This window comes from Lytechinus variegatus, chromosome 13, assembly GCF_018143015.1.
Source record: "Lytechinus variegatus isolate NC3 chromosome 13, Lvar_3.0, whole genome shotgun sequence".
NCBI lineage: Eukaryota > Metazoa > Echinodermata > Echinoidea > Temnopleuroida > Toxopneustidae > Lytechinus > Lytechinus variegatus.
In genome coordinates, this window is record NC_054752.1 from 12,478,801 (window position 1) to 12,506,406 (window position 27,606).

Genomic DNA, 27,606 nt, shown 5'->3' on the forward strand with positions numbered 1-27,606 from the left:
TAAAAAAATCTTTGTCGACAATCAGCTTTAAATATAAAATGAAAAAATTGCTTCTGTCGTTATATATATATTTCCCTTCTTACGTTTCCTTTGACTTCTAACATGAACCATGGACAAATTGTTGTTGCGGCATTTATACTTTGCCCCCACTGATATTTTGTTGAGCATTCTATTTTATTTCGTAATTCATGCCCGCCTCCCCGCTCACGTCTCCCTCTCTTGTTCACTTTCCTTTTCTTTGTTTTCTTTTTCTTTTCTCTGCCCTTTTTCTTGGTATTGTGTATTGTATTGTATTGTATTTTTGTCTACAGGCGTATCCCGCCACAAGCCTCAGCTTTTAGGGTATACGCCTTCTTCCTTAAACCTAATATGTACATATTTATATATATATATATATATATATTTTTTTTATATAACAAATTGATTTATGTATGAATTTATGTTATGAAAAATGTACTGAAATGGAAGAAAATAAATGTTTTATTTGAATTTGAATTGAATTGAATTAGTTATTTTATGTGCATATACATACAGTACATAATATAATATAGTGTTAATAGTAAATACTTTTATTTTTTACAAATATCAGATAAAGATATGAACATAGTATGATCATATTTATATTCTACTAATGGAGTAGGGAGGTGAGGAGAGGGGAATGGGAAGGGGCCCAGGGAAGCGTCAACCTGAGTGAATTAGGACGAAGTACAGCATCATTTAAATCTTAACTCTCTTTTCGTACATTTCTTCAAAATATCTCATAGCCTTCTCGGTACATCTGATGACGTCAGGCCTAACTTCGTCACGTGACGGCATCCTGCCTGGATCCAAAAATTCGCTGCTCTTTATAGCAGTATCGTAGAAGTGCACAAACATGTCCACGATGTCATCGGCATAGACAACCCAGGTTTTCGTCACTTCAGAAGACGCATCCCACTTCAGGAGAGATTCGTCGTATGGTAGCCCTGCTGCTTCGCAGATCTTCGGCAGCATCTCGGAAGGATTCGACAGCAAATCGTCACTGTCGAAAACTACCGTTTCTTGGCCGAGTTCACATTGGACATACTTCCACATATCGTAGAGATCTTTAAATATCATCGCTCCGGTCGGGTCGTTTGGATACTTGTAGTCGCGGTCCAAGTTGAAATTTTCTTCGACCGCGGCTTCACCGGTTAGCAGACCTGAAGCTACGAGTTGGTTGAAAATTGATTTTCGTGTTGAGGCGAACACGCGGAGAGGGTGGCGTATGAGGAAGATGTGCTTGAAACCTTTCGGTATGAACTGTCTCTGGTCTTGGTTTACAGTAAGAGCGAAATCTTTGACCAAGACATGGCGGCTTGTTGACGCCTCCAACTGGCGACCAATAAACGCGTAACTGTTTTGAAAGAAGAGAGATGATCAAGAAGTATTCTAAAATGCAAAAAAAAAATGAATTCACGCAGCTCTCCATTCTAAAGAAGTACAAAAACATATAAAGGGGAAAGTTTCATCAACTTAGCTAGTGTCCAGCAGCTAGCTAGGTTGTCGGATCTGACATCTTTAAACTATGATTTTGATTGGCTTAACGAAGCACTATACCACATGGTAACTATCGCCGATAAAACAGGGCTTGGCCTTTACCATTCATGGGAAAATAAAAAGTCATTTCTGTTGAAAATATAATCAATTAGTTAGAATTTTTTTATTGCAAATCCTATGGTGGTATTCTAGAAAACTGTCATAACTCTGGAATATTGGCACATGACGACATCTATTCTTACATGTATGTACTGGATTTTTGAGAAAAAAAATTATAATGAAAAAAAATCAAGCCCGGTGCAATTCAATAGGTCTCAAAGCAACATTGGACAGACTTCCGCAGTCATCCAACATACCTATACTTAAGACGAAATATTTGGAATGATAGTTTGTTATGTGCCCCCGTTGAGCAGCTAATTTAAGTTGCATTTCAAGAAATAGTGCAACATTTATTTTCGCTTGCCCCTATATTTAAAAAGTGGGTAATAGTTTTCTGACTAATAACGATATTGATTGATTGCTTTTATTTCTGCATTCAATATATCATATTTATATCATATCTAAGTTACAAGTATGTACAAATGCAATATATATAACAAATTTATAATATAGTTACAGTATCAGAACTGGATTAATACTATTTTCAGAATAAAAAATGTAATCGTGAGTAATTAGGCTTGATAATGATGGCAGCCTCGTAAAAAGGTATTTCTTCATTGATCAAGTTTGTAGTCAGGGAGTCAGGCCGCAATGATGGTGAAGATTGTATGGATTCATCATGATCATTATCATTATCAGCATTTTTTTTTACAACATATCGCTCAAAAGAAAGTTTAAATTTTCATAAATGGAAGTTTGATTTTTGAACATAATTCTCTATATCTATACTCTTTTTTGGATAACTGTAAATCATGTTAATTACTAACTACGGTCGTAATTCTCTTGATTTACTTTAATTTTGTATTGATTATGTTGTTATATTCTGAATACTTGATTAAAAGATTGCAATAGAATTATATTTATGATAAGCACGATTAACGATGGTAATGATAACAGTTACAATAATTATAAGAATTATGACAATAAATACTACTACTATATACTACCACTACTACTTCTATACTGCTACCATATACTATTTCTTCTTCTTCTACTACTACTACTACTACTACTACTACTACTACTACTACTACTACTACTATACTGCTACATACTGTCATAATATGAGTAATATACTTTATAATAACGAGCAAGCAATAATCGTGTACATGAAGTTCTTTTCAGGTCTACAAATAGTTTTAAAAAAGGATACAAAATAAAATGTACTCACGAAATATTTTCTGGCTTAGTCGTATTTCCCAACCTTCGTTCTCTCAAGTAGTCAGCCACACGTCTGTATACCTCCTCGTTCCCTTCGTACTCGTTTGGTAGATCCACCCCCATCAGTTGCTTAGCATGCACCTGGGCAGCTCTGCAGTAGGTGTAGGGTTCGAACCAAACCTGGATGTCCTCAATAAAACTCAGACACTTGAGGAGAGCTGTTGACACAGTGCGGGGTACACCCCAGATAATTGTGCGACTTTCATGAGAAGATGCATCCCTAGTACCGGACGCCGCCATAATTTACCTTAAGAGTTATATACGTTATGAAAATGAAAAACTAAATGACACGGGTATGTACTACCGGGCACAGGCTCTGCACAAAAAAAGGACTGCCCTTTGTATGGCGAGTCATATGCAAACACAAAACGTTTGAAAATGAAAATTTAATGGTTTGTCCATGTCGGCTAGGGCAAAGGTTACTCTGTGTGTCCCTCATATTTTGGACTTAATGGACTGCGCATTGTCGAGCAATCCAGGCGTGCAGGCATGCCATATTATTACTATTATTATTTTTTTTTAGCAAGGAGTGCTTCTACGGTACGATAGCTTGGTTTGATTTCTTTTTTCAGTGTTTGGGGTGGGTTGCGCATGATAAGTTTTGGGAGCATTGGGGTATAGGGGGGGGGGGGGGGTATGGACACGAAATGGGCAGGGGCAGCATGCAGGGATGTCTGTGGCCATATGGGGGGAAATCCCAGGGGGGCGTGTCCCCCTACCAAAAATAGTAAGGGGACACAATATCAAATGCCCCTGTACTATTTTTGGTCTTTTATGATAGAGAAAAATACATCAGTTCACAATCGAAATAATACATGTGTTTAGGACTAAACTAAATGACCTTACATTTTGGGTGAAAACCTTTTTTTGCAGGCCCTGGTCCCCCTATACCTTTTGGGGCAGATTTCCGCCCATGTCAGTGGCTGTGGTAAGACTCCTCTTGCCCCCTTATCCCGAGTTCCCGGGCCCAGACCTGATTAACCGTTTCCAGTGTTAATTATGTGAGGGAGCATAGCAACCGAGCGAAAAAATCAATGCACATACAAACTGCCAAGAACATTGTTTTCATCTTTATGGCATTTTCAGGGCCTAAAATTTCGTTTCAAAATAGGCCGGGGAGGAGGGGGTGGGTCCAGACTATTATTATTTTTTTTTAGCAAGGAGTGCTTCTACGGTACGATAGCTTGGTTTGATTTCTTTTTTCAGTGTTTGGGGTGGGTTGCGCATGATAAGTTTTGGGAGCATTGGGGTATAGGGGGGGGGGGGGGGGTAGGGACACGAAATGGGCAGGGGCAGCATGCAGGGATGTCTGTGGCCATATGGGGGGAAATCCCAGGGGCGTGTCCCCCTACCAAAAATAGTAAGGGGACACAATATCAAATGCCCCTGTACTATTTTTGGTCTTTTATGATAGAAAAATACATCAGTTCACAATCGAAATAATACATGTGTTTAGGATGACCTTACATTTTGGGTGAAAACCTTTTTTTGCAGGCCCTGGTCCCCCTATACCTTTTGGGGCAGATTTCCGCCCATGTCAGTGGCTGTGGTAAGACTCCTCTTGCCCCCTTATCCCGAGTTCCCGGGCCCAGACCTGATTAACCGTTTCCAGTGTTAATTATGTGAGGGAGCATAGCAACCGAGCGAAAAAATCAATGCACATACAAACTGCCAAGAACATTGTTTTCATCTTTATGGCATTTTCAGGGCCTAAAATTTCGTTTCAAAATAGGCCGGGGAGGAGGGGGTGGGTCCAGACCAGCAAATTAATTCATAAATGTCTTGTATAGGCACTATCTTTTAAAAACACCAACAACAAAAATGACCCCCAAAACAAAAATAAACAAACCCTAAACTATATGTGATAACGAAGAGGCCAAAATTGTCAAAACTGTAGTTTTTGACAACCTATGTCATGATCGACCTATACATTAATTATCTTTATTTTCTAAAAAAAAAAAATGAGCTAGGCCCCGGGCTCTCCATTGTACATGTTGTACGTGCTTCATTAGGCCAACACAGTAACATATAGGCGTTAATTGGGATCAATTTCTCCATCAAGAGAGAAAATAGAAGAATAAAGATATATTCAGGGCACGTTTGACCCAAATCAGGGCTCGTGGAATATGATTATGAAAGTTGGGGGGGGGGTACGTGTCTTCATCTTGATTTATGAAAATATTTCATAAATGTGATCACACGTATCCAAACTACATTCACAATAGTGATGCCGCAATTTGTTCGTATTATGAGCCAATAATTTTGAGGGTGCCAAACATGATGTGGCAAATATTTAAAAGAAAAATACAGACGTCACTGTTTATCACCAGGAGATGGACATAGAGGAACAGAAGATCCTGCGTCCAGAACTGAACCTTATGTTACCTTTGGCTTATGTATGATATCAGCGTTTGCTACAAAAATCTAATTTTGTGGTAGACTTTAATTGACATTGCATTTAGACAATAATGTCGGATTTTCCCTTTCCCTTTCCTTTTATTGCTTCTCTTTTTTTTTCTTGGTCTTGATTTTTGGGTCCATGACCTCAGCGAGCCAACCCCCCCTGTCTTTAAGTGTCACAATGTCGCAGTAGTATGGAAGGAACTTCACTTATGTACAGTATATCTCTCTTTAATAGACTGTTAACTTAATTGTTATATTTTTATCGTCCAATTACCTATCAGGGGCCGCGGAAAGATTTTCAAAGTGCAGGGGGGGGGGGGCGACCCATGCAAAAAATCACAATCTTATTGTAATTTTTACGTTTTTGTTAACGGTTTTGGAAAAAGGTGAAGGGCTGAAACCCCACCCCCCGCTTCCGCGGCCCCTGCCTATTTATATGCATTTTGGGAAAGTTGAAAGCTATATGTAGTTTAATATATGATGATCGAAATAAATTAGCTTGACGAGCGCCTGCTAATTTGTCGGGACCCAGGTATGGCCATGGACGCGGACGCTCGATGTCTTTTGCCGGTCAGTATCGAATCGAGACATTTTCGATACACTGAGCACCCGGGGGGGGGGGGGGTGGGGGCACTTACATTGATGAGTGGATACCATGCGCGACCAAAAAACAAAAACGTAAAAAGGATGTCTTTTTCACGATAGGCATGATAGGGCACGTTACGTACGTAACGTGATAAGGGTGTCAAAAACACAAAAATAATGAAAAAAGGGTATCTCTTTCGCTAGGAAAATTACGTGTTTAGGCTCGAATTTGCGGGGATGATAAAACAAAATTAAAATGTTTTATAAAGGATGTCCCCAAAACTTCGTGTTTAGAGTCCGATTTGCGCGAGCTGTAGAAGGTGGGATCGTATACTAAACCAAATAAAGCCGACAGAAGGACCCAACCGCGTAGCCAGGATTTCATTTTGGAGGGGGCGGTAAATGCACGCGAAGCGTGCCACAACTTACAGAGCGCGCGAAGCGCGCTCCCTAGGGGGTGGGTGCAGGGAGGGGTAGTTTCCCCCTCCCTTGCGAAGCGCGAAGCTTTCAGTGTTTCATAAATTAAAATGAAAAGGAGCCGTTTCTCTTGTCTCTAGTACCTCCAATTCGGTTGACTATATTGCGATTTTGAACCTTGTTTTCAAAAGTGATTGTGAACGCACAAAGGAGGTATACAATGGAGGAAATTAAAATGATTATAACTCCGCGCGAAGCGCGGAAGCTAAAGTGTTTTATCAATTTTTCTTGCCATAAAAAGGGTCCCGAGAAAAGGGTATTCTCAAAGATATATTGAAACTTTCTTTGGAAAGATCAGATTTGATTACAAACAATTTAGCATCAGTGCATATTTTTAACTCGCAAACAAGAGAAGATTGGTAGAGGAAGATATTCCTCCCCGCGCAGAGCAATGAAACTCTGAAATTTTAAAGGGCGGACGTTTCATCACTAAATAATGTATATATCTCTAATACCCAATCGGCTCTAATTCAATTGATTTGAACTTCATTACAAGGAAAATATTGCGCAAAAAGTTGAAACTTCTGTAATTTATTGAAATTATCTATCTATATAAAAAAAAGGATACCTAATTTTTTGACTTATCCTGAAGCGCTTCATTTTGAATATAAAGAAACTTAAGTGTCATTCAAAATTTCAAACTGAGGGCGCAAAACAAGACAGGAGATGAATGAATACATGAAATGACATGAAGTTTAATACAATTTGATACAAAATATTGTACTTTTTTATCTAATAAGACACGAATTCCATACCTTCCTCTTTTTAAATTAGGAACCTGTTTGCCCCCAAATTATGGTTGTTTAGTAATGAGCTGAAAAGCGGGAGAAGTTGACTTTATGGAGGTGACTGCAGAAACTGATATAAAGATTTTACCCGCTCGGAGCCGACCTGACCAGAAGTTGCGCGAATTGAAAAAAAAGATAACTTCATATATTTACTTCGGCCTAACCTTACTCAAATTCATGCCCTAATGTATACAATTTTAACTTTAACTGGCAAGTAGCACATAGCTGAGGTGGAAAAACAGGGTTAGAGAAAAGGTGGGGAAACAATGGAGAACTTCAATATTGTCATTTAACCGCGCGCAGCGCGGAAGCAAAATTCATGTATGAATTTAGAGCAAGAAGAGTGAAGGAGTTTCTCTTTTGAGAAAAAATAAAGAATAAAAAGAAAAAACACATAGCTATCTTTCTTCCCTTTCCTCCATTCCCTTTTCCTTTTTTTCCCTTCTTTTTTTCTTTCGGGGGACTTCTTTTTTTTGGGGGGGGGGGGCGACCGCCCCCACCGCCCCCCTGGCTACGCGCCTGGAAGGACCGGTAACAACATTCCTGTACTTGTTTAGGGGTTCATTTCAGGGAATATTAATTTTGCCAAGAGTATCGTTTTGTTTCCAATACTTGTTAAGGGTAGGGTTTCACACGCCAATACTTGTTAAGGGGTGCATTTTCAGAATATGGAAATTACGCATTTAGGGTGCTTTTCGAGACCCATGGTCGCGCATGGTATCCACTCGTGAATGGAAGTGCCCCCAGCCCCTGGGACTGAGCATGCTCAGTCACGGAGGGGGGGGGGCTGCAGCAATCTATCTACCCATCTATCTATCTATCTATCTACCTACACCCACCCACCCACCCATCCACCCATCCATCCATCCATCCATCTATCTATCTATCTATCTTATCTAACTATTCACCTACCTAAATAGATTGCTACCTGTCTTCACATTCACTCATTTATTTATCCACCTAGTAGTATCCTATGTATCATGCATCTCTTTCAATGACATATTTTTACCTAGTCTACAAATGTAGACCCACATCTGCAGTGTGTGTACCTCAGCTGATTCAACGAGTCTGCATAGCAGACTAGGTCTAATGAGGCTTCGCAAACCAGTAGAAGATCTCACCTCACGCGCCATTCAGAGTCTGCATAGCAGACTAATTTTTACCCCCTTGACTTGGTGTCTTGGAATAAGACTAATGAAGCACTTACGTGCGCAATAAAAACGTGACAAATAATTCTTCAGTCCCACATGCACACTTTCAGGTTTGTCATCGTAGCGGAGACTTGATTTATTCGAAGTCTTGTTTATTTTTTGAATTTCTCATCAAAATGTCGAAGACAGTGCGTAAGAAAAGGAAGGAGCAGGGACTGAAGAAGTCGAACAGTAGTACGAACCCCGGTAAGTTTATCCCTTGCTCTTTTCAGTCTAAGAATAGATGAATGAAGTTTTTTTTTTTAATTCCGAGCCTGACAAAAGACATTTGACAATGATATTGACAGCCAAACAGCCTGAATTGAATTTGAAATAAGAATTAAAAAATAAGACGGTTCAGAACGCCGATCGTAAACTTACAAAAAGCTGCTTTTTGTCGATTGACCAGAATTAGGGTTTCTGAGCTGGGGAAGTAAACAGGAACACGATCGTAACGTGTTTAATGATGTCATTGGTATTTTTCCGGTGAGATGAAAATCTGCGGGAAATACAATTGCATGCCATGGTTGGTTGGGAGTTTCCTTCACAGAATTACCTCTCAACTCCCTGGTTATAATAACGACTGATGTATATTTGCATGTGAATATTAAATCAAGTATTATTACTATCGCGATGAATATTTTGAGGGATAAAAAAAAAATGAAAAATTTTATGATGAGGAGACGTGTGTCGGGAGCCCTGCACTCCTGCCGCAGTAGCATAAAGTATTTTGTCTGACTATATAATATATGGCTATGTCAGGGAGCTCCGGCATGCAGTAGCTCCATGCAATTACTAAATGATCGGTAATTTTTCGAAGTTAAAATATTAGTTGACCATAACAACACTCGGGGGAGGGGGGAAAAACTTTCAAAAAAGGCGCGCCCAGTTTGACCTCGCTTTCCTGCTCAATGAAACTTACGATGTGAGTGAAGCCAGCTGCAGATTGCGATTTTGCCTCTGAAAAATGAAGCATAAACAGTACTCCACTCCCAGAACCATGTTTACGATCTGTGTTCTGAAACATTGTTTGAAAACGCTTATTCTGTCTCTTCAATGGAAGCATAAACACACCCTAGTCCAAATGATACTTGTCATGCGAATGACTCTCCTGTGTCGTGTGAGTTACATTTTCAAATGGCAATTGACTCGAAACAAAAAGTCAGGCGTTAATGAATTTAAAAAAAGTAATATTTCGAGATGTTTCAAAATACTCTCCAGAAAATTTTATCAAAATCTGGTGAGTATCTTCTGACAAAATTATAGACAAATACAGTAGCTAAGGTCAGGAATCTTCAATAGCGTCGTGTCACGCAAGTCACAACAAACAAATTGAAGTATGTCCTACAAAAGCGACTGTAAATTCAAAATATTCGTTGGACAATGTGTATTATCAATACTTTGATTATTAAAAATAAATTGCAAAAAAAAGTCTGCAATACGGTAGGCTCTATATGATTTTCAAGTGATTAACCTTTTATAAGTTGAAATTTTGTGTAAATGTCATGCGAGTCACAATGGAAGGGCTGATATCAAGTCGTACTTAAATCTTTGTGAAACACCCCCCAGGAGGGACTGAGATAAGAAAAGTGGACAGAAATTGAGGTGAAATAGAAAGGCAAGAAAGTAGAGGTTTGAAGGTAGATTGTTCTTTTTGAAATGAGTGTAGTCCGTAAAAGGACTGTAAACCAGAAGGAGTGGAAAGCTGAGAAGTAGGCAGGCTTGAGAAAGTAAGAGAATGCTGGCTTGAGTCGGCGAATGGAGTAGAAGCAGGAGCAGGAGAGTAGACTTGACATCTCGGGCAGGTTGACTGTCAGTCATCAGGAGACGGACGTGAGTTTCACGGAACAACACACAGAATTTTTAAATTTTATCGCAATGAATTCAAGCCATTCTGTGCAATTACAGATCTGTTAAAGTAGTCCTTCCTATGGCATGAGATGAATGCATTCCTTTTGCAAAAAATTCATCTAACTAAGTTATGTAATCAGTGAATCTTCTTCATTTTCTCCTGTATATTAGATCGAGCCAAAGGAGCAGGTGGAAGCAACATGAGGGACCGTTCTACAATTAAGAGATTGGAGATGTATCGTAAAGGAAAACCAAAAAGGTGCATATCATTTTAATTTTGTTAATAGAGGGGGGGGGAATGGACAGGGTGGGGGGGGGTAGATGGTGGCAGAGATTCAAAGACTAGCTATGAGTTAGAATGTGTATTTGGGGATAGGCTGTGATATAGGCGTGAGAACGACATTTTGGGTAGAGCAGGGGTCCCAAAGGCAAGAGTCTGGCACCTAAAGTGTGAGACTTGGTATGTCTTGGTTGACGGGCAATATTTCTAGTATCCTATTCTGATCCATTAAATATTTGAATATTCATGAAAGGATAAAATCAAAAAGTTGTTTATAATATTTTGATTGCTCTATCCTGGACATGCATTTTTTGATGTAATGAAAACCACTTTGAACAGTCATAACGATTTTAGAATGTGGTTTCTGCAAAATGATAAGAAACTGCTTGAAATGACACTTATTGATATTTGAAAACAAATTGCCAGATAGGATGGCATTGGGAAGTAACATTAAAAGTCTTACCAATTGTACATACCGGTTAGAATGCTCATCGTAAAGATTAAAGCGATAAATACCCCTTTCTTTTTCAGAAATCGGAAGGGTAAAATTGTGCAAGCAGCTCCGTTCCAATCTCGGTTGAAGTCTGGTACAGTTGCCCGAGTAGAGCCTAATAGAAAATGGTTTGGTAAGTCTGTTGGTTTATATAAACCTGGTCTGCTGTTTGCAATTGATCTGATAGAATGTATGAAAATATTCGAGACCGTTTTCTCGCTGCACTTGTAAAAACTAGTGCAGACTATTTCCGCAATTGTGAACATAATTTGTATTTCCAGAATTCCATGTCTGCTCTTTTCTGATCAGGAATATTTGAGGGTGAAATAATGGAAGTGGAAAAGTGTATTATAGCAACCCAGAATATGCAATACATGTTCAATACAGACTATAGAAATTATTTTATTTTATTTTGTTCATGGGTGGTGTTACGACCAGGATAGATATAAAATAGTGTGCAAGGGTAATTGTTGTTGAACGCAGCAAGGAAATCTTATATGTTTGTATCGAGAGCATATATTTGTTTTTGTGATTTACTCATTTCTCTGATGTTTATTATCTTGTATTTATTACTTTCTTGTTATGTGACATTAGGCAATACCAGGGTGGTATCCCAGAATGCCTTGCAGACCTTTCAGGAGGAGCTTGGGAAGGCTATCAAAGATCCATATCAGGTGGTCATGAAGCAGACCAAGCTACCCATTACTCTATTACAAGAAAAGGCTAAGGTGAGTTTTGCAATGCTGAGGTGAGAGAATTGGTAATTTAAGTGAGTGATTGTATTATTGAGTGAGTGGATGATTAAGTAAAGATTGAGTGAGTGAGTCTGTGAGAGAATGAGTGAGTGATTGAAGGAGTAGTTACATGTAGTCGGGGGGGGGGCACTCAACCAAAAAAGTGGTAGGGGTGTGCCGCGGGCGAGACAAAAAACGGGGGCCTTGGAGCGGGCTTATTGTAAAAAGGAGGGTCCTCGGAACGGGCTTCTGAACTACAATTTTGTGAAAACGGGGGTCCTTGGAACGGATCGCCAGCGTGTGAGTACGTGCGTATGCACCCCTATGGAACGGGCACGCGTGCATGATGCAGCTAGCGGCTTTCTTTGTTTTTTTTCTCAATAAGACAAAAATGCTATGCCTTGGAACGGAAATTTGGGTGTAAAAATGGGGGTCCCCTCCGCGGCACATACCCACTATGCATTATATACTGAGTGCCCCCCCCACCCCCCGGGCATGTAGTGAGTGAGTGAGTGAAGGTGTGTGGAGTAAGTGAGTGAGTAAGTAAGTATGAAAAAGTAAGTAAGCGATCGAATGAGTCTATGAGTGTATTTATGAGTGAGTCTGAGTGATTGAGTGAATGAATAAGTAATGAATGCGTGAGTGAATGAATTTGAGCAAGTGAGTGAGTCTGTGAATAAATGAGTATCTAAGTGGGTCTTATGAGTGATTGATTGATTGAGTGAGTGAGTGAGTGAGTGTGTGTATCAGTGAGTGAATGAGTGGGTAAAGGATCAATGGAAAGATGAGTGATTGAATGAATGATTAATTATTGAGTAAGTCAATGTGTGAGTGGATGAATAAATTCTGAGTATAGGAGTGAATGAATTACCATTTACCAAAAGTACAACATTCAATTGATTTAATTTCTCGTTGTCTTTTTTTTTTTGCTAAACCATGTACAGTACAACCGTGTTCACCTATTGGATACCGAGAGCTTTGGGTCTACATTCGGCCCAAAAAAACAAAGAAAGAGAGTCAACATGAAAGTTGCTGATGTAGAGGTAAGTTTGTATCTCAGCTTTTCATAGGGAATTATAATACACTGGCCGACCGGACCCTAAATTTTTTTTCATATAAGAATTGGAAATAAGGTCCATCAGTGGAACTAGCTAAATATTCAAAGATACATGTATCCAGCTTTCATTGGAGTTGATTATAATTTGCTGATCCCTGTGTTGTCTAATTCAAGATTTGAAAATAACTAATAATTTGCAACAGTGGAGTCAGCGAAGTCTTAAAGATCTCTTAGCTGTCAAGGGAAGTAGATTATATGTATAATTCGCTGATCCCAGCGTTGTCTGATTCAAGAATTGGAAATAACTGTAATAATTTGCAACAGTGGAGTCAGCGAAGTCTTCAAGATCTCTTAGCTGTTATGGGAAGTAGAGTACATGTATAATTCGCTGATCCCAGTGTTGTCTAATTCAAGAATTGAAAATAACTAATATTTTGCAACAGTGGAGTCAGCGAAGTCTTAAAGATCTCTTAGCTGTCATGGGAAGTGGATTATATGTATTATTCACTGATGACAGAGTTGTTAAATACAAAAAATTGAAATAATTGTAATAAATTGCATTAGTGGAGCCAACTTACCCTTTAACTTCTTTAGTTTTCATGGAGAGTGCATTGTAATGCGCCGATCCCAGAGTTGATTCATACAAGTATTGGAAGTTGTAATAAAGTCACAATATTGGAGCCCAATCTCTTTTTCCTAGTTGTTTAGTCTTTGTTGAAATCTTTCATGGAGAGTGCATTGTAATGCGCCGATCCCAGAGTTGATTCATACAAGTAATGGAAGTTGTAATAAAGTGACAATATTGGAGCCCAATCTCTTTCCTATTTGTTTAGTCTTTGTTGAAATCTGCCGAGGAATCCAATGAGAAGTATGACGTGGAGAAGGACAGGGATCTGGTCTTCGATGACCAGGGCGTTCGTGATGAAGTCAAAGATTGGATATTCTCAGCGGGCCAGTCTAAGAGAATATGGAATGAACTTTACAAGGTAATAATGATGATGATATTGATGATAATGACAATGATGGACATTTTGTAGTGCCATGTATCTATAAATACATTCAAACCTGTCTTCATGGCCATAGTAAAACCTGTTTTTACCTTACTGTTTCTATAACTTTACTATTCCTATAAAGAGTCTGTGAACATAAAATATAGCATCTTAGGGGCATTATTTAGATGATTAGAGCAAACTTTTGATATTACGCATACATTAGCATAATGAATTATCAATGAGACTCTTCACAGAGTTTGATCTCATAGTATTTTAGATTGTGCCATGGGTAATACATGTGCCAATTTTTGTCGCGATCAACGGCCAAGATCCTTCTTAAATGTTTTTATCCCTCAAATGCCACGCTTTGTTATTTTTGCTTATTGGTGTTCCCTGATATGGGATCAAAGAGTTCATTAGATCCTACAAACAAATCCTTTATTTCAGGTGATAGATTCTTCTGATGTTCTGGTCCAAGTCCTTGATGCCCGAGATCCAATGGGAACTAGATCCAAGTACATTGAAAACTACCTCAAGAAAGAAAAACCTCACAAGCATCTCATATTTGTCCTCAACAAAGTGGATCTTGTTCCAACGTGGGCTACAGTAAGTTTATCTGAATTTGGACATAAGTAGTCTTTCATAAAGCTAAAAAGCGATGCACAACTTGAGCATGACTGGTGATACTTCCTTAAAGGACAAGTCACATTATCTTTCAAGTTTGATCCCAAATGGATTTCTTCAGTACCAGTGACTCAAACACTAAGTATTCCATGACTCGTTCCCATTGACATCTATGCAATGACTCAACTGGCTCGACTCGAACCCTAAGATGATCTATATTGACCCCAGATTTAGTGACGCGTCACATCCCTGCCAACAGGTACTGTTGAAATCTGATATTTGAAGTTTGAAACTCTAATTTCCAACAAGCATCTGAATTGAAAATCTATTATTTTTTCCACAATTTTATTAGGGTTATAGGAATGTACCAAAATTTTGTTCGAAATGAGAGAATAGGAATATTATCTCATATATTGCAAGCAACGATCGCCACATGGTTGAACCATTGTAACTGGCATCACAAACAAATGTTAATATCAACAATGGAAACGTGCTTCCATCATTGTGGACTGATATTTTAACATTTCATCAATTTTTTAGATAAGAATAACAATATCAGTATGATAATCATATTAAATCTCAATTCTACTTTCTGAATGGATGATGGACATGATTAGAAGTGGTACAGTGATTTGTAAAATAAAACAATCACATTTCTATTTTTATTACAAATAATACACATTACTAATATCAGACATCTGATCTGTAATTCAAAACCGTATTTGCCCTAGGTTAACTGAATATCAGGAAGGGATGAGTAAATTGTTGTATTTTGCTCGGTCTCTGTGTGTATTGACTTTGCATGCAGAGACGACGCAAAATATACCTTTGTATTTTCCTTAGTCTCGCATCTGGGCATTTGAGGATGCGTAGAATGAGATACGCTTCATGATGATCAGAGCAGCAACAATGTATGTCATAATAGACAGCATTGTACCTGTGCGTCCCTGGGTACGCAATCTTATGATTACGAGAATGTTATAATGATTAAGTGAGAGCCTATCCTTGATATAAACATGACACAGTAGAACTATATTCTTGGAAGAAATATCTCAATTTTCATGATTTTTGCTCTAGATGTCTGATTTTGATGATAAAAATATTGCCTGGCTCTTCTTTCGGGGAACATTTATTGCCCCTTAAAAGAATCATATTTGATGTTCCCCTCAAGGCCAGTCATCAATATTATATAACTATTTTGGGTTTTAAGTATGTAGCATTTTGTTCTATCATTAGTATGATTATTCACACTTGGTTTATACCCACTGTTATCACCACTTGAGAGCTATGTACGTGCTTTGTTTGTAGACTAAAAATACTGGCTGTTAATAGGGAAGATTATTTCTTATCTAAAGAAACTTGTATGTGCTTTATTTTGTATCTTATCTTTTGTTGACTGAAAATACTGGCTGAAAATAGGGAAGATTATTTCTTATCTAAAGAAACTTGTATGTGCTTTATTTTGTATCTTATCTTTTGTTGACTGAAAATACTGGCTGAAAATAGGGAAGATTGTTTCTTATCTATAATCTAAGAAACATGTATGTGCTTTCTTTATTTTGTATCTTATCTTTCGTAGACTGAAAATACTGGCTGATAAATATAGGGAAGATTATTTATTATCTATCTAAGAAACGCATGTACTTTCTTTATTTTGTATCTTATCTTTTAGACTGAAAATACTGGCTGATAATAGGGAAGATTGTTTGTTATCTACATGTATCTAAGAAACGTATGTGCTTTCTTTATTTTGTATCTTATCTTTCGTAGACTGAAAATACTGGCTGATAAATATAGGGAAGATTATTTATTATCTATCTAAGAAACGCATGTACTTTCTTTATTTTGTATCTTATCTTTTAGACTGAAAATACTGGCTGATAATAGGGAAGATTGTTTGTTATCTACATGTATCTAAGAAACTTGTATGTGCTTTCTTTATTTTGTATCTTATCTTTCGTAGACTGAAAATACTGGCTGATAAATATAGGGAAGATTATTTATTATCTATCTAAGAAACGCATGTACTTTCTTTATTTTGTATCTTATCTTTTAGACTGAAAATACTGGCTGATAATAGGGAAGATTGTTTGTTATCTACATGTATCTAAGAAACTTGTATGTGCTTTCTTTATTTTGTATCTTATCTTTTAGACTGAAAATACTGGCTGATAATAGGGAAGATTGTTATCTACATGTATCTAAGAACTTGTATGTGCTTTCTTTATTTTCTACCTTATCTTTTGTAAACTGAAAATACTGGCTGATAATAGGGAAGATTATTTGTATGTGCTTTATTTGTTTTATATCTTATCTTTTGTAGAAACGATGGGTAGCCATTTTGTCGCACGATTATCCGACTTTAGCCTTCCATGCCAGCATGCGAAATCCATTTGGGAAGGGCGCCCTCATACAGCTTCTAAGGCAGTTTGGCAAGGTAGGATTCTAATCATTGAAATATGTCTATGTAATATCTCAGAATCCCTAAGACACAGATATAATGACCAAGCTTAGGGATGCTAGTTTTCTAGGTGGAAATCCAACTCTTTCTCTCATCGATCTCTTCAATCTATCCTCTTTTTCTGCAAGTTAGAAGGTGTGAACTTTCTGTCTCTGAGACACAAGTTCCTATTTTTTTCTGATTTGTAGAATAAGAGGAGCAGGAAGAAAGAAAGACTACAGAACAAACAGTGGCATTATACTGTAAATACAATTTATGGCTTTTAACCTAGTAAATAAGAACGCATCGATCGATCTATCTGATAAGTCGGTAGAAAAAAAAGCATGTTTGTAGGCAATGGAAGTTCTCTAATAGAAAAGGAAAGTCAATTGCAACATGCCTCTTATGTAAAAATTTTCTTGTATCATTGTATCATGTAAAATGGAATTCAGTTTTACCCCCAAATTACGATGTTTGATAATATTTTCAACCCCCCTCCTCTCTGAAATGCTGCAAAAGGAATTTTTGAGATCTTTTTGAAAAATGATGTTCTGCCTCATTAAGCAAGAAAGAGATGTATAATAGCCAAATGTGGAAAGGAATGAGAAACATTGCACGGGTAGGTGTTTCACATGGACATCAGGGGATTGTTTCATCAACATTTTTGTCTGACAAGTTGTCAGATCTGACATCTTTCCTTGATTCTGACTGGCTAAGAGGCTCTGTTACTATAGTAACTGTCGGATAAAATGGGAATTGTCGGATAAAACGTCCGACAAGTCCTTTCATGAAACGCTCCCCTGAATGACATCAAGTCATGCCTTGCTGCCAACATTCAGTCGTTTTTTAACGCGGAATCTCATTGTTTGATACTCATTGCTCATCCTACCTCTGATCTCACCAATACCATGAAGCATTATATACAGTTGAGGCCAAAAGTTTACATTCACCCATGGAATTCAATGAAATTTTCTCGCTTGCCAAACATCACAAAATTGACCATATCAGAAATATGAAAACTACCATGACAAGTTGGTATCAAATGAAAGAGCGTATTGAGCTATTTCACATGATTTGGATGCCGTTGCGATTATAGTATATTTCAGGTGGAATTTTCTTTAAAGAAAAAAATATTTGTGCCAAATGTATTATATAGTTTATTATATGAAACATCATTTCATAGAAATACATGTATATAAATGTCAAATTTATTATTTATATTACATTTTCTATTGTGACATGTCACCACTGAACAAAAAAAATGTAATCTGAAATGTTTGTGTTGAGAAGTATTAAGCACAAATATGAAATGTTATTTAATTTTAATTTGTCTAAAATATGAAGATTTTTTCAGGAAAATGACACCTAAATATTTTTCAGCTCCTGATGACAAAGCAATAAGATGAAGGGGCATGACATACTTATTTGTTTGATCTCAAATTCGTCATGATAACACAAATATTTTATAAGATACAGTAAAGATGTTTGGCAAGTGTCAACTTTTCTTTGAATTTCCTGGGTGTATGTAAACTTCTGGCCTCAACTGCACCTTTCTAACATTATCGCTAAGCATTTATATCAGGGGCCCTGGGCATTCTAATGTTTATATTGATTGTTTTTATCCCTAGCTTCACATTGACAAGAAGCAGATCAGTATTGGCTTCATTGGGTATCCTAACGTTGGCAAGAGTTCTATCATCAATACACTCAGGAATAAGAAGGTCTGCAATGTTGCACCGATTGCAGGAGAAACTAAGGTGAGCAAGTGCAGCGTTTATTCTTCCCGGCTGGAAAGATTGCAGTGTCGAAATGAGTATCAACAGAGTGTTCACAGTGTTTTTATAGTGTCTTCATAGTATGTACACAGTGTGTTCATAGTGTGTTTATAGTGTCTTCATAGTATGTTCACAGTGTGTTCATAGTGTTTTTATAGTGTCTTCATAGTATGTTCACAGTGTGTTCATAGTGTGTTTATAGTGTCTTCATAGTATGTTCACAGTGTGTTCACAGTGTTTTGATAGTGTCTTCATACAATGTATTATGTACACAGTGTGTTCATAGTGTGTTTATAGTATCTTCATAGTGTGTTCACAGTGTTTTCATGGTGTTTTCATAGTGTCTTCATAGTGTGTTCACAGTGTTTTCACTGTGTTTTCATAGTGTCTTTGTAGTGTCCTCATAGTGTGGTTCACAGTGTGTTTATAGTATCTTCATAGTGTGTTCAGTGTTTTCACAGTGTTTTCATAGTGTGTTTATAGTGTGTTCACAGTGTGTTCGTAGTGTATTCATAGTGTGTTCAAAGTGTCTTCATAGAGTGTTTATAGTGTCTTCAATGTGTCTTCATAGTGTGTTTATAGTGTCTTCATAGTGTGTTCACAGTGTTTTCATAGTGTATTTTCAGTATCTTCATAGTGTGTTCAAAGTGTGTTCACAGTGTTTTCATAGGGTCGTCATAGTGTCTTCATAGTGTTTCCAGTGTTTTCACAGTGTTTCACAATGTGTTCACAGTGTTTTCATAGTGTCTTTATTGTGTGTTCATAGAGTGTTTATAGTGTCTTCATAGTGTTTTCACAGTGTTAACAGTGTGTTTATAGTGTGTTCAGTGTTTTCTTAACATCTTCATAGTGTACTCATAGTGTGTTTATAGTGTCTTCAAAGTGTGTTCACGGTGTCTTCATATTGTGTTCCTAGTGTGTTCAGAGAGTGTCTTCATTGTGTTTGCAGTGTGTTCTGTGTGTTCATAGTGTGTTTGCAGTGTGTTTGTCCCCACAGTGTGTGCCAAAGTGTGTTCCATAGTGTGTGCACTTTCAATGAAACTTCCAAGCAGTCTGGAAAAATAGTGTCAATTAAACTCTTATACCTCATCTTTTAACTAACTTCAAATTTTGACAGCATGAAGCAGAAGGAGAATTACACTTTCAGATAGGATAATTTTGTTGTAATTTTTAATTTTTGATTTTGGCTATTTACAGAAAAACTTCCCGTGCAACTTATTGTTGGTTTTGGGGGATGGGTGGTCACATATAAGTGTGTCAATGCAGCAGATTATTTAACTCTTTGCACGCTTAATTAATTATTTGGGGAAATTAATGACAATTGTTTCCAAGTTATTATTTTCATATCAAGATATCCATATTGCAGCAAGTTTACTTATTATATACATGTAGATGTTATTCAAGAACTACTACCTTTTATTAGCTTATCTAATTTGAAGGTAGGAGAGAAAACTAATTATTACAATTGTTGAATTTAATTGTACAAATGTGCAAAATTGCAACATCAGCGCGCAAATCATGAAGTTTTCTTGTTCTATTGACAGGTGTGGCAGTATATCACATTGATGAGAAGAATATTCCTGATAGATTGTCCTGGTGTGGTGTACCCATCTGGAGAGACGGAGACAGAGATTGTCCTCAAAGGAGTGGTGAGTATAGGAACAAGGAATTATGGCATATTTACCCAGGGTAGCCACTTCAGTTCCGAAAACTGTTCTCCCAGCGGGCCCTGCTATTATTACCCGCTAACCTAGGCTACCGATTCAGTTTTTGAGGAATTATTCCCTGCCAGTACCCATTTACCTCACCTGGGTTGAGTGCAGCACAGTTGAAGTCAAATTCAACGATGTTACAACCATCTTGAGTAGTTTAACATCAATTTTTAAGATATAGTTGTAATGATGTTTATTGGGATTGTGTGATCAGCTTGGATTTAAAGCTGATTTGGTGCTTGCTCTGAACTAAAGAGGGCTTGCACTTAAATAAATAATACCTGAAAGGAATTGAGGCAAAAAACATGTTGTTAAAGCAGTGCAAACCGCAACACCACTGTGTGTTGATGGGAAAGTTGACAATTTATCATATTTTTCTCTTTTCACCAATAGGCCAGCGGCATTCAAAGTTTATGAAACATAATTGATGCTGTCTAAATTAAAGCAATGCTTGTGTTAGTACTGTACAAAGAGAGGTACCGTATGGGCACTAGTATTCAACTCGGCATAATTCAAAGATTTGGACAAATTCCCCCAAATATTTAGAAATAGGGAATTTATCTTAATTTCATACCTTTAGTTATTTCCAGGGTATTCTTTTGTCTGTATTTTCTTTATCAATCTGTCAACTGTTTGCGCGGAGGATCGACTTATGCGGCGATGACCTTTTGCACTGAATTGCATTAGTATTCAACCTAGTGATGATAGATAGCGAATCTCAAAATGGTTTAGATTGCTAAACTAGATCTAGATCTATGTAAGTCTCTGGCTTTGATTAATTCCCTGTTTGGTCTCATCTCAAATGGTCTAGTCCATAGTCAGATGGGACAAGGGCAGATTGAGAGACAGGGCCATCTTTCATCGCTAGGTTGAACACTAGTGCCGACGGGTTGAATACTGGTGCAAAAAACCATCGCCATATAATTTGATCGCCCGCGCACACAGTCGACAGGTTGAAGAAAAAAAAACGCGAAAAGAATAACCAGCATGTGCTCTTGGAAATAAGACAGGTCTGAAATCAAGATAAATTCCATATTTCTATATATTTGAGGAAACTCTCCAAACGGGTTGAATACGAGAGCCCTTACGGTAACCAAAAATATTGTTTTTTTACTTGTACAGGTGAGAGTGGAGAATGTAAAAGGCCCTGAAGACTACATAGCTGAGGTTTTGAGACGGGTTAAACCAGACTATGTTCAGAAGACCTACCGCATCTCGGAATGGGTGGATTATATTGATTTCCTAGAGAAACTAGCTCAACGCACTGGGAAACTGAACAAGGTATGGATTGCTGATTTTGTATTGATATTTGTGTTTGAGTTAGAGCAGTAATCATTAACAAACAGCATATACGATACACCAATAGTCAACGCCTTACTTCACCTCAAACTATTTTTGTCTCGCCTGCATAGCATAGACTATGGGCGCTGCTTTTCCGATGGCGGCGGCGACAACGGCGGTATCAACATCAAATGTCATCAAGGTCAAATGTCACTTAGGGTCAATGAACTTAGTACTATATTTTAATATGAAATAGTGTTTTTGTGAATAGTTACCTTATAGTCGTTTTCAAAGTCAGCACCGCTGCTATATTGAATCGCGTAATGCAGGCGAGACTACCAGAAGTGCTCCACTTGTTAATCATTTAGATCATTCAATCCTGATACTGACCATATTCCAGATTCACTGTTCTGCCTAGTTTGGGTCTTACTTGTTATTAATTTTACTTTCATGCCTCCATTCACAAACCAGTGGTCGAGTATAGCCAGAAGGAAATTGTTCCTGGTTCTCCCAAACTGGTCTGTGGTTTACAAACTCAAATACAAAGTACAAATTTGAGTTACATTTATGAGACATCTAATGATACTTTGATATTTTCTCTGTGTGTCTTTTTTTCAGTGGCCATTGCTTATCTTCTCTTGAAAATCCCTTTTATAAATCGTATTTTTTTCTCATACTTAAAAGTTTTCTTAGTTTTCTGCACAAATTATACCTCTCTATTATTTAGAAAGTAATGTGATCAATAAAGTACATATGCATGGGAAGCAACAAAAAAAGTGAAATACAAATATGAAATGGATTTACTTCCAGTGATCTGATGATTTTTGTAGGTTTGCATGGTGGAGTTTATAACTTGGAGAAGGTTTACTGTTCACCATGTGTAATATGAAGAAGGGAAAGGAAATACTTTCAAGAAAAGAATACCTCTAATTTCCTCTTTTCATCCGTTCTCCTTCCATTTCAATTTTTCTGCCTGTATTTCCTTCACATTCATGATTACCATGGTGAACCGTAAACCTTCTCCCTGTTATATGTATGTGATTTTTCCTTCTTCTTGGTTTGTCTGATATAGGGTGGTGAGCCTGATGTGAGCACTGTAGCCAAGATGGTCCTGAATGACTGGCTTCGAGGAAAAATACCTTTCTTTGTTAAACCACCAAACTGTGAACAGGTGAGTGGATTCCTTCTCCATTATCAGGTGTTTTCAGTCAAATAGAATATAATCATTTTTACTACCAATGACTGTTATGCACTTGTTTTATCCATTCTTCCCCTTGCCTTATTTGAAGTGATAAAGTCATTTTATCCCTTTCCTGTGGCCATATATTTACCAATGTTTGGGAGTTTGGTTATTCATTTGTTTTTAGGGAACACCTAAAGAAGGATTTAATTCTATTATACACAAGGGTGTGTATGTTCAGATTTTTAGCTGATTTCGGCTCTTGCTGTTGATTATTTTCAGCTTAATGTCAGCTTACTTTAGCTTTCCTCTGTACAAAAGTGTGGACCCTTTTTTGATTCAGGTTTTTTACACGTCAGTGTTTTTTCTGCTCTTTTTATTTGTGATCACTCACATCCCTATATATGGATTTCGGTAGTGATTAATTTCACAGTGTAAAAATGTTTTTTATCAAACAGTGTCTGATAGATTTATACTTTCTAAAATTGATTCAGTTTTTTTTGCCCTCTGGCTCGAAATAAACACTAAATTAAAAAAAAAGTATTGCTTTTTCTTAATTTGATTGATATCTTTCTCATAGGATCCCAAGGACGATACAGGTAAGACGAATCAAGCCAAGAAAATCAAGGAAACGGTGGCCAAGGAAACAGTTGCTAAGGAGGATGCCAACTCTAAAAAGAAGAAGGGAGGCGAAATCCGAGGAGTGAAACAGGACCTTAGCAAAGTCAACATCGGACCGGACTTCGCCGGGGATGACCTGAAACCTGAGGACATCGACGATGAGGAGGATGAGACAACGGAAGGACAGGAACCAGTGGAGGAGGACGAGATGGAGAACGATGATGAGGACATGGAGAGAGACGACGATGAAGATGAAGAGTTAGGAGAAAGCATGATAGAAGATGGACAGAAGGAAGGAAAGAAGGAAACTTCAAATGAAGCTGCATCATCATCACCCGTGAAACAGTCATCTAAGAGGACTAGAAAAGAGGAAGCAAAGACCGGAATCTCATACGGTGCTAATGTCTTCCTGAACTCTAAGAATAAGAAACTCTTGGCCAAAGCGAAGATTGAAAAGAAAAGGGAAGCCATGTTGAAAAAGAGAAGTGAAATGGAACAAAGTGAGGATCAAAACAAGCCGAAGAAAGGTAAGATTTTCATTTTTTGTTGTTGCATTTTTCAGATAACTACGTTTATTTGAGTGCATTTCAGCCATTTCATAATAGAGTTCCATGACATTTGCTATGCTATAAATTCCACACACTAATCGAATGACTTACTTCAGGGAATAATTTTGCTTAACAAATTTGAATAGCATTTTTGGTCGTAAGAGAAAAGCTCTCAACTAAGTAATGTACAGTCCTATGTAAAAATATGCTATACAAAATACATTATGCATAGCAGTCTTTCAAAAATGTGGAGCAAATTGCGATGCGATACCAGGAAAATTATTCCCTGAACTTCAACCTTGGATTAAACACTATACCCTTCCCATACCGTGGGAATGTGAAAATAGCAGAGATGTAATGGGTGAAATGATGATGGTGTTGACGGTAGTGGCAATGGTGATGATTGTGATAGTGATGATGATTGTGATCTTAGGGTGATGATGTTGAAGGGATGGTCCGGGCTGAAAGTATGTATAGCTTAAAGATAAATTCCAGTATTGGTAACGATCTCAAAATGACTTTTTACAGAATCTAATATAATGACCACCCAAGTGTCTGTATGAATAAAAAATATGTGCCAAAGGATTCTGGAAGAAATTGTGTAATTGCTGAGAAATAAGCAAAATAAGCGCGGATTCGGTCACTTCCGTCGGGTCTTTATTCCAGCAATAATAATACACTGTCCCAAGTGTGCCTATCTGTGTTGGTGATCTTCAGTGTGAACATTTTTCAGCGTAGATTTCAAGATTTCACAAAGTTCAGTTTATGTAACTGTACCAGATCTAGATCCTCGATGATATACTGACAATTAAGCCTGGTTTTACAGACTTTCTCGTTAAATCAGTGTTTACTGCAACTACTGGCATTTGTCTTTAATACATAGAGTAGAATTCACTGAGCAAAATGCTGAAAATTTCATCAAAATCGGATAACAAATAACAAAGTTATTGAATTTTAAAGTTTAACAATATTTTTTGAAAACAATTGTCATGAATATTCATTAGGTGGGCTGATCTCCACTTGTTCTTTTGTATTTTATTATATGAAATTAGGTTTATTCAGTTTTTTTCCTCCAAGAACTAGAAAAATTGGATTGACAACTGATTTAGTGCATTAGATATTAATTGCTGCAACTTATTTCATTATAAGGGAGACATATTATTCACACAAGTATGAAATGGAGTGGAAAGTGGAGATGTGACATCATCAGCCCACAATATTGCTAAACTTTAAACTTCAATAACTTTATTATTTGTTATCCGATTTTGATGAAATTTTCGGCATTTTGCTCAGTGAATTCTACTCTATGTATCAAGATATAAGTATTTTCATCCCAGACCATCCCTTTATTGATTGTGATAATGATAATGGTGGTGGTGATCATGACGATGATGGGGATGATGATAATGATGATGACCGTGATTATGACGTTGATGGTTTTGGTGGTGGTGGAGGTGGCAGTGATGATGATGGGTTCTTGTATAGAGCCGGTATCCACCTCAGCTGGGCGCTCATGGCGCTTGCTCAAAAATAGGAAATATCTCACAGATTTCAATGTCTTCAAACAGTGCTTAGGATCATCATTCAGTTCAAGTACTGTCCTAGTAATACTATTCTTGCAATAATGTTGGAGTGGGGAACAGAAAGGTCTTGAGGTAAGACTCATAAGTTGATTGGGTCTCTGCTCTCCTGATAAATTGGGGAAGGCTATTCCACAGCTTTGGTCCAGAGATGTAGAAGGCTCTGTCACCCCAAGTTGTGTGGCTGAGAGATTCTGTCAGCGTGATGGTGATGATGATAGTGGCAATTATGATGAAGTGGTGATTATGAGGGGGATAATCTTGGTGATGATAGTAATGGTCACGATGATCTTGATCTGATTTTATCATTATTTGTTTTTGTTTAGCCAAGAAACCTCAACCGATCGGGTCGTACTGTCCTCTTGGGAGCAGTGATGAAGACGATGTGGGTGATTTGAGGAGAAAGAAAAAGAGATACTTTGAAGAGGAAAAACCAGGAAAGAAAAAACTTACATCCAAACAGGTAAGATTATCGTTCACATGAATTGATTATTGATTAATTTCAGTTGATTAATTTGTTCATTCATTACTGTAATGGTTTATTGAGTATAAAAACAATACATGGTACTTGACCAAAAGGCTGAATGTTATAAACATGTTCACAACATTCATACATTTAATACAAGTTATAAAGCATACAGCTCGAATGTAAGAATTTATTGTATGCCTTAAAGAGAAATGCCAGTAGTTGCAGTAAACACTGATTTCATGAGAAAGTCTGTAAAACCAGGCTTAATTGTCAGTATGTCACCAAGGATCTAGATCTGGTACAGTTACATAAACTGAACTTTGTGAAATCTACGCTGAAAAATGTTCACACCGAAGATCACCAACACAGATAAGCGCACATGGGAGTGTATTATTATTGCTTTGAATGTCGGCCCGACGCTTGACCCAAATCCGTGCTTATTTGCTAATTTCTCAGCAATTACACAATTTCTTCTGGAATCTATATGGCACATATTTTTTATCTATACAAACAAACACTTTGGTGGTCATTTCATTGGATTCTGTACGAAATCATTTTGATAACGTTACCACAACTGGCATTTGCCTTTAAAGTGGTAAATAAAGTTTGTGTGAAGAGGAGAAAATTGATACCATAAAGCGATTAAGTTTGCTTCGCCATCCGTTAAGTCATTTTGTAACTTCACAAATAACTTTGTGAAGCATTCCCCTACTATGTTTTGTTTATTTCAATCCTGTACAGAAGCGAAGCATAGAGAGAGCACAGAAGAGCAAGAAGGTTGGTCATCATTACTACGCTGAGAAGAACGTCAAGAATAGAAACAGATCAAAAAGAGACAAATGAAGATCCTTAGAATCTGTTCATATTAGTTAAGAACTTTGATTGAATTGGAGATTGGTGGTTTGAGCTGGAATGCACCCCAGGGAGTGTAGAAGGCGCATATATCAATTGCAGGCAAGCCAGAATCCGATGACTGGGGTATTAAGGCCACCACTCACCTTACAACCCAACTGATCTGCAACTGAGTGAAGGGAGATGAATCGCATGGTAGTCATTACTCTACACCGCACACCTTGTGATCCGACTGCGCTGCCTTCTGCGACACACACATGCGCTTTTTACCATTGCAGCCGAGAAAATTATGTGTTTGCACGTTGCATTTAATGTACGCGTCGCAACTCTGCTGTCGGATTGGCTGCATGTTGGACTGAGCTTGCGATCCAGTGACCGGCCTGCAACTCTCAAGCTGACAAGAGCTGTGATGTCACGTTTCCCCTCACTCAATCGCAGACCAGTTGGGTCGTAAGGCCTGCGGTGGCCCTAAGAATTATGGTCCTGGTGCCCCTAACACAATGCGTAGCAATCCTCGTAGAACATTTTTTATTATCGATTGCATTGACTACATTGTACAGTCAGTCGGGGAAAATCAAGCGTACGATTAATCGCCAACATATGTGTGACAGAACCCTGGTGTAGGAATGAAACAAAATTTCAACACTAATAATAATAATAATAGCGGCATATTTACCCAGGGTAGCCACTTCAGTTCCGAAAACTGTTCTCCCAGTGGGCCCTGCTATTATTACCCCGGCTTTAGCACGGCTACCTTGATCTGGCGCTCGAGCATT

General features: G+C 37.7%; 2 protein-coding genes across 2 annotated transcripts; one reads left to right on the forward strand and one right to left on the reverse strand.

The window, feature by feature from the left end:
* Positions 1–524: 524 nt before the first annotated feature.
* On the reverse strand, positions 525–3,215 carry LOC121426603. The gene is made up of 2 exons (XM_041622961.1): positions 2,849–3,215; positions 525–1,375 (listed from the first exon to the last, which is right to left on the reverse strand). The coding sequence occupies exons 1-2, from the start codon at positions 3,136–3,138 to the stop codon at positions 718–720; spliced, it is 948 nt and encodes a 315-aa protein (XP_041478895.1). The 5' UTR covers positions 3,139–3,215; the 3' UTR covers positions 525–717.
* A 5,082-nt stretch (positions 3,216–8,297) lies between these two features.
* Positions 8,298–27,529, forward strand: LOC121426195 (nucleolar GTP-binding protein 2-like). Its single transcript, XM_041622401.1, has 15 exons — positions 8,298–8,548; positions 10,364–10,451; positions 11,004–11,098; positions 11,560–11,693; positions 12,644–12,742; positions 13,590–13,742; positions 14,196–14,354; positions 16,696–16,809; positions 18,441–18,569; positions 20,132–20,236; positions 21,422–21,580; positions 22,653–22,751; positions 23,341–23,908; positions 25,836–25,972; positions 26,720–27,529. The coding sequence occupies exons 1-15, from the start codon at positions 8,479–8,481 to the stop codon at positions 26,819–26,821; spliced, it is 2,211 nt and encodes a 736-aa protein (XP_041478335.1). The 5' UTR covers positions 8,298–8,478; the 3' UTR covers positions 26,822–27,529.
* The last annotated feature ends 77 nt before the right edge of the window (positions 27,530–27,606 follow it).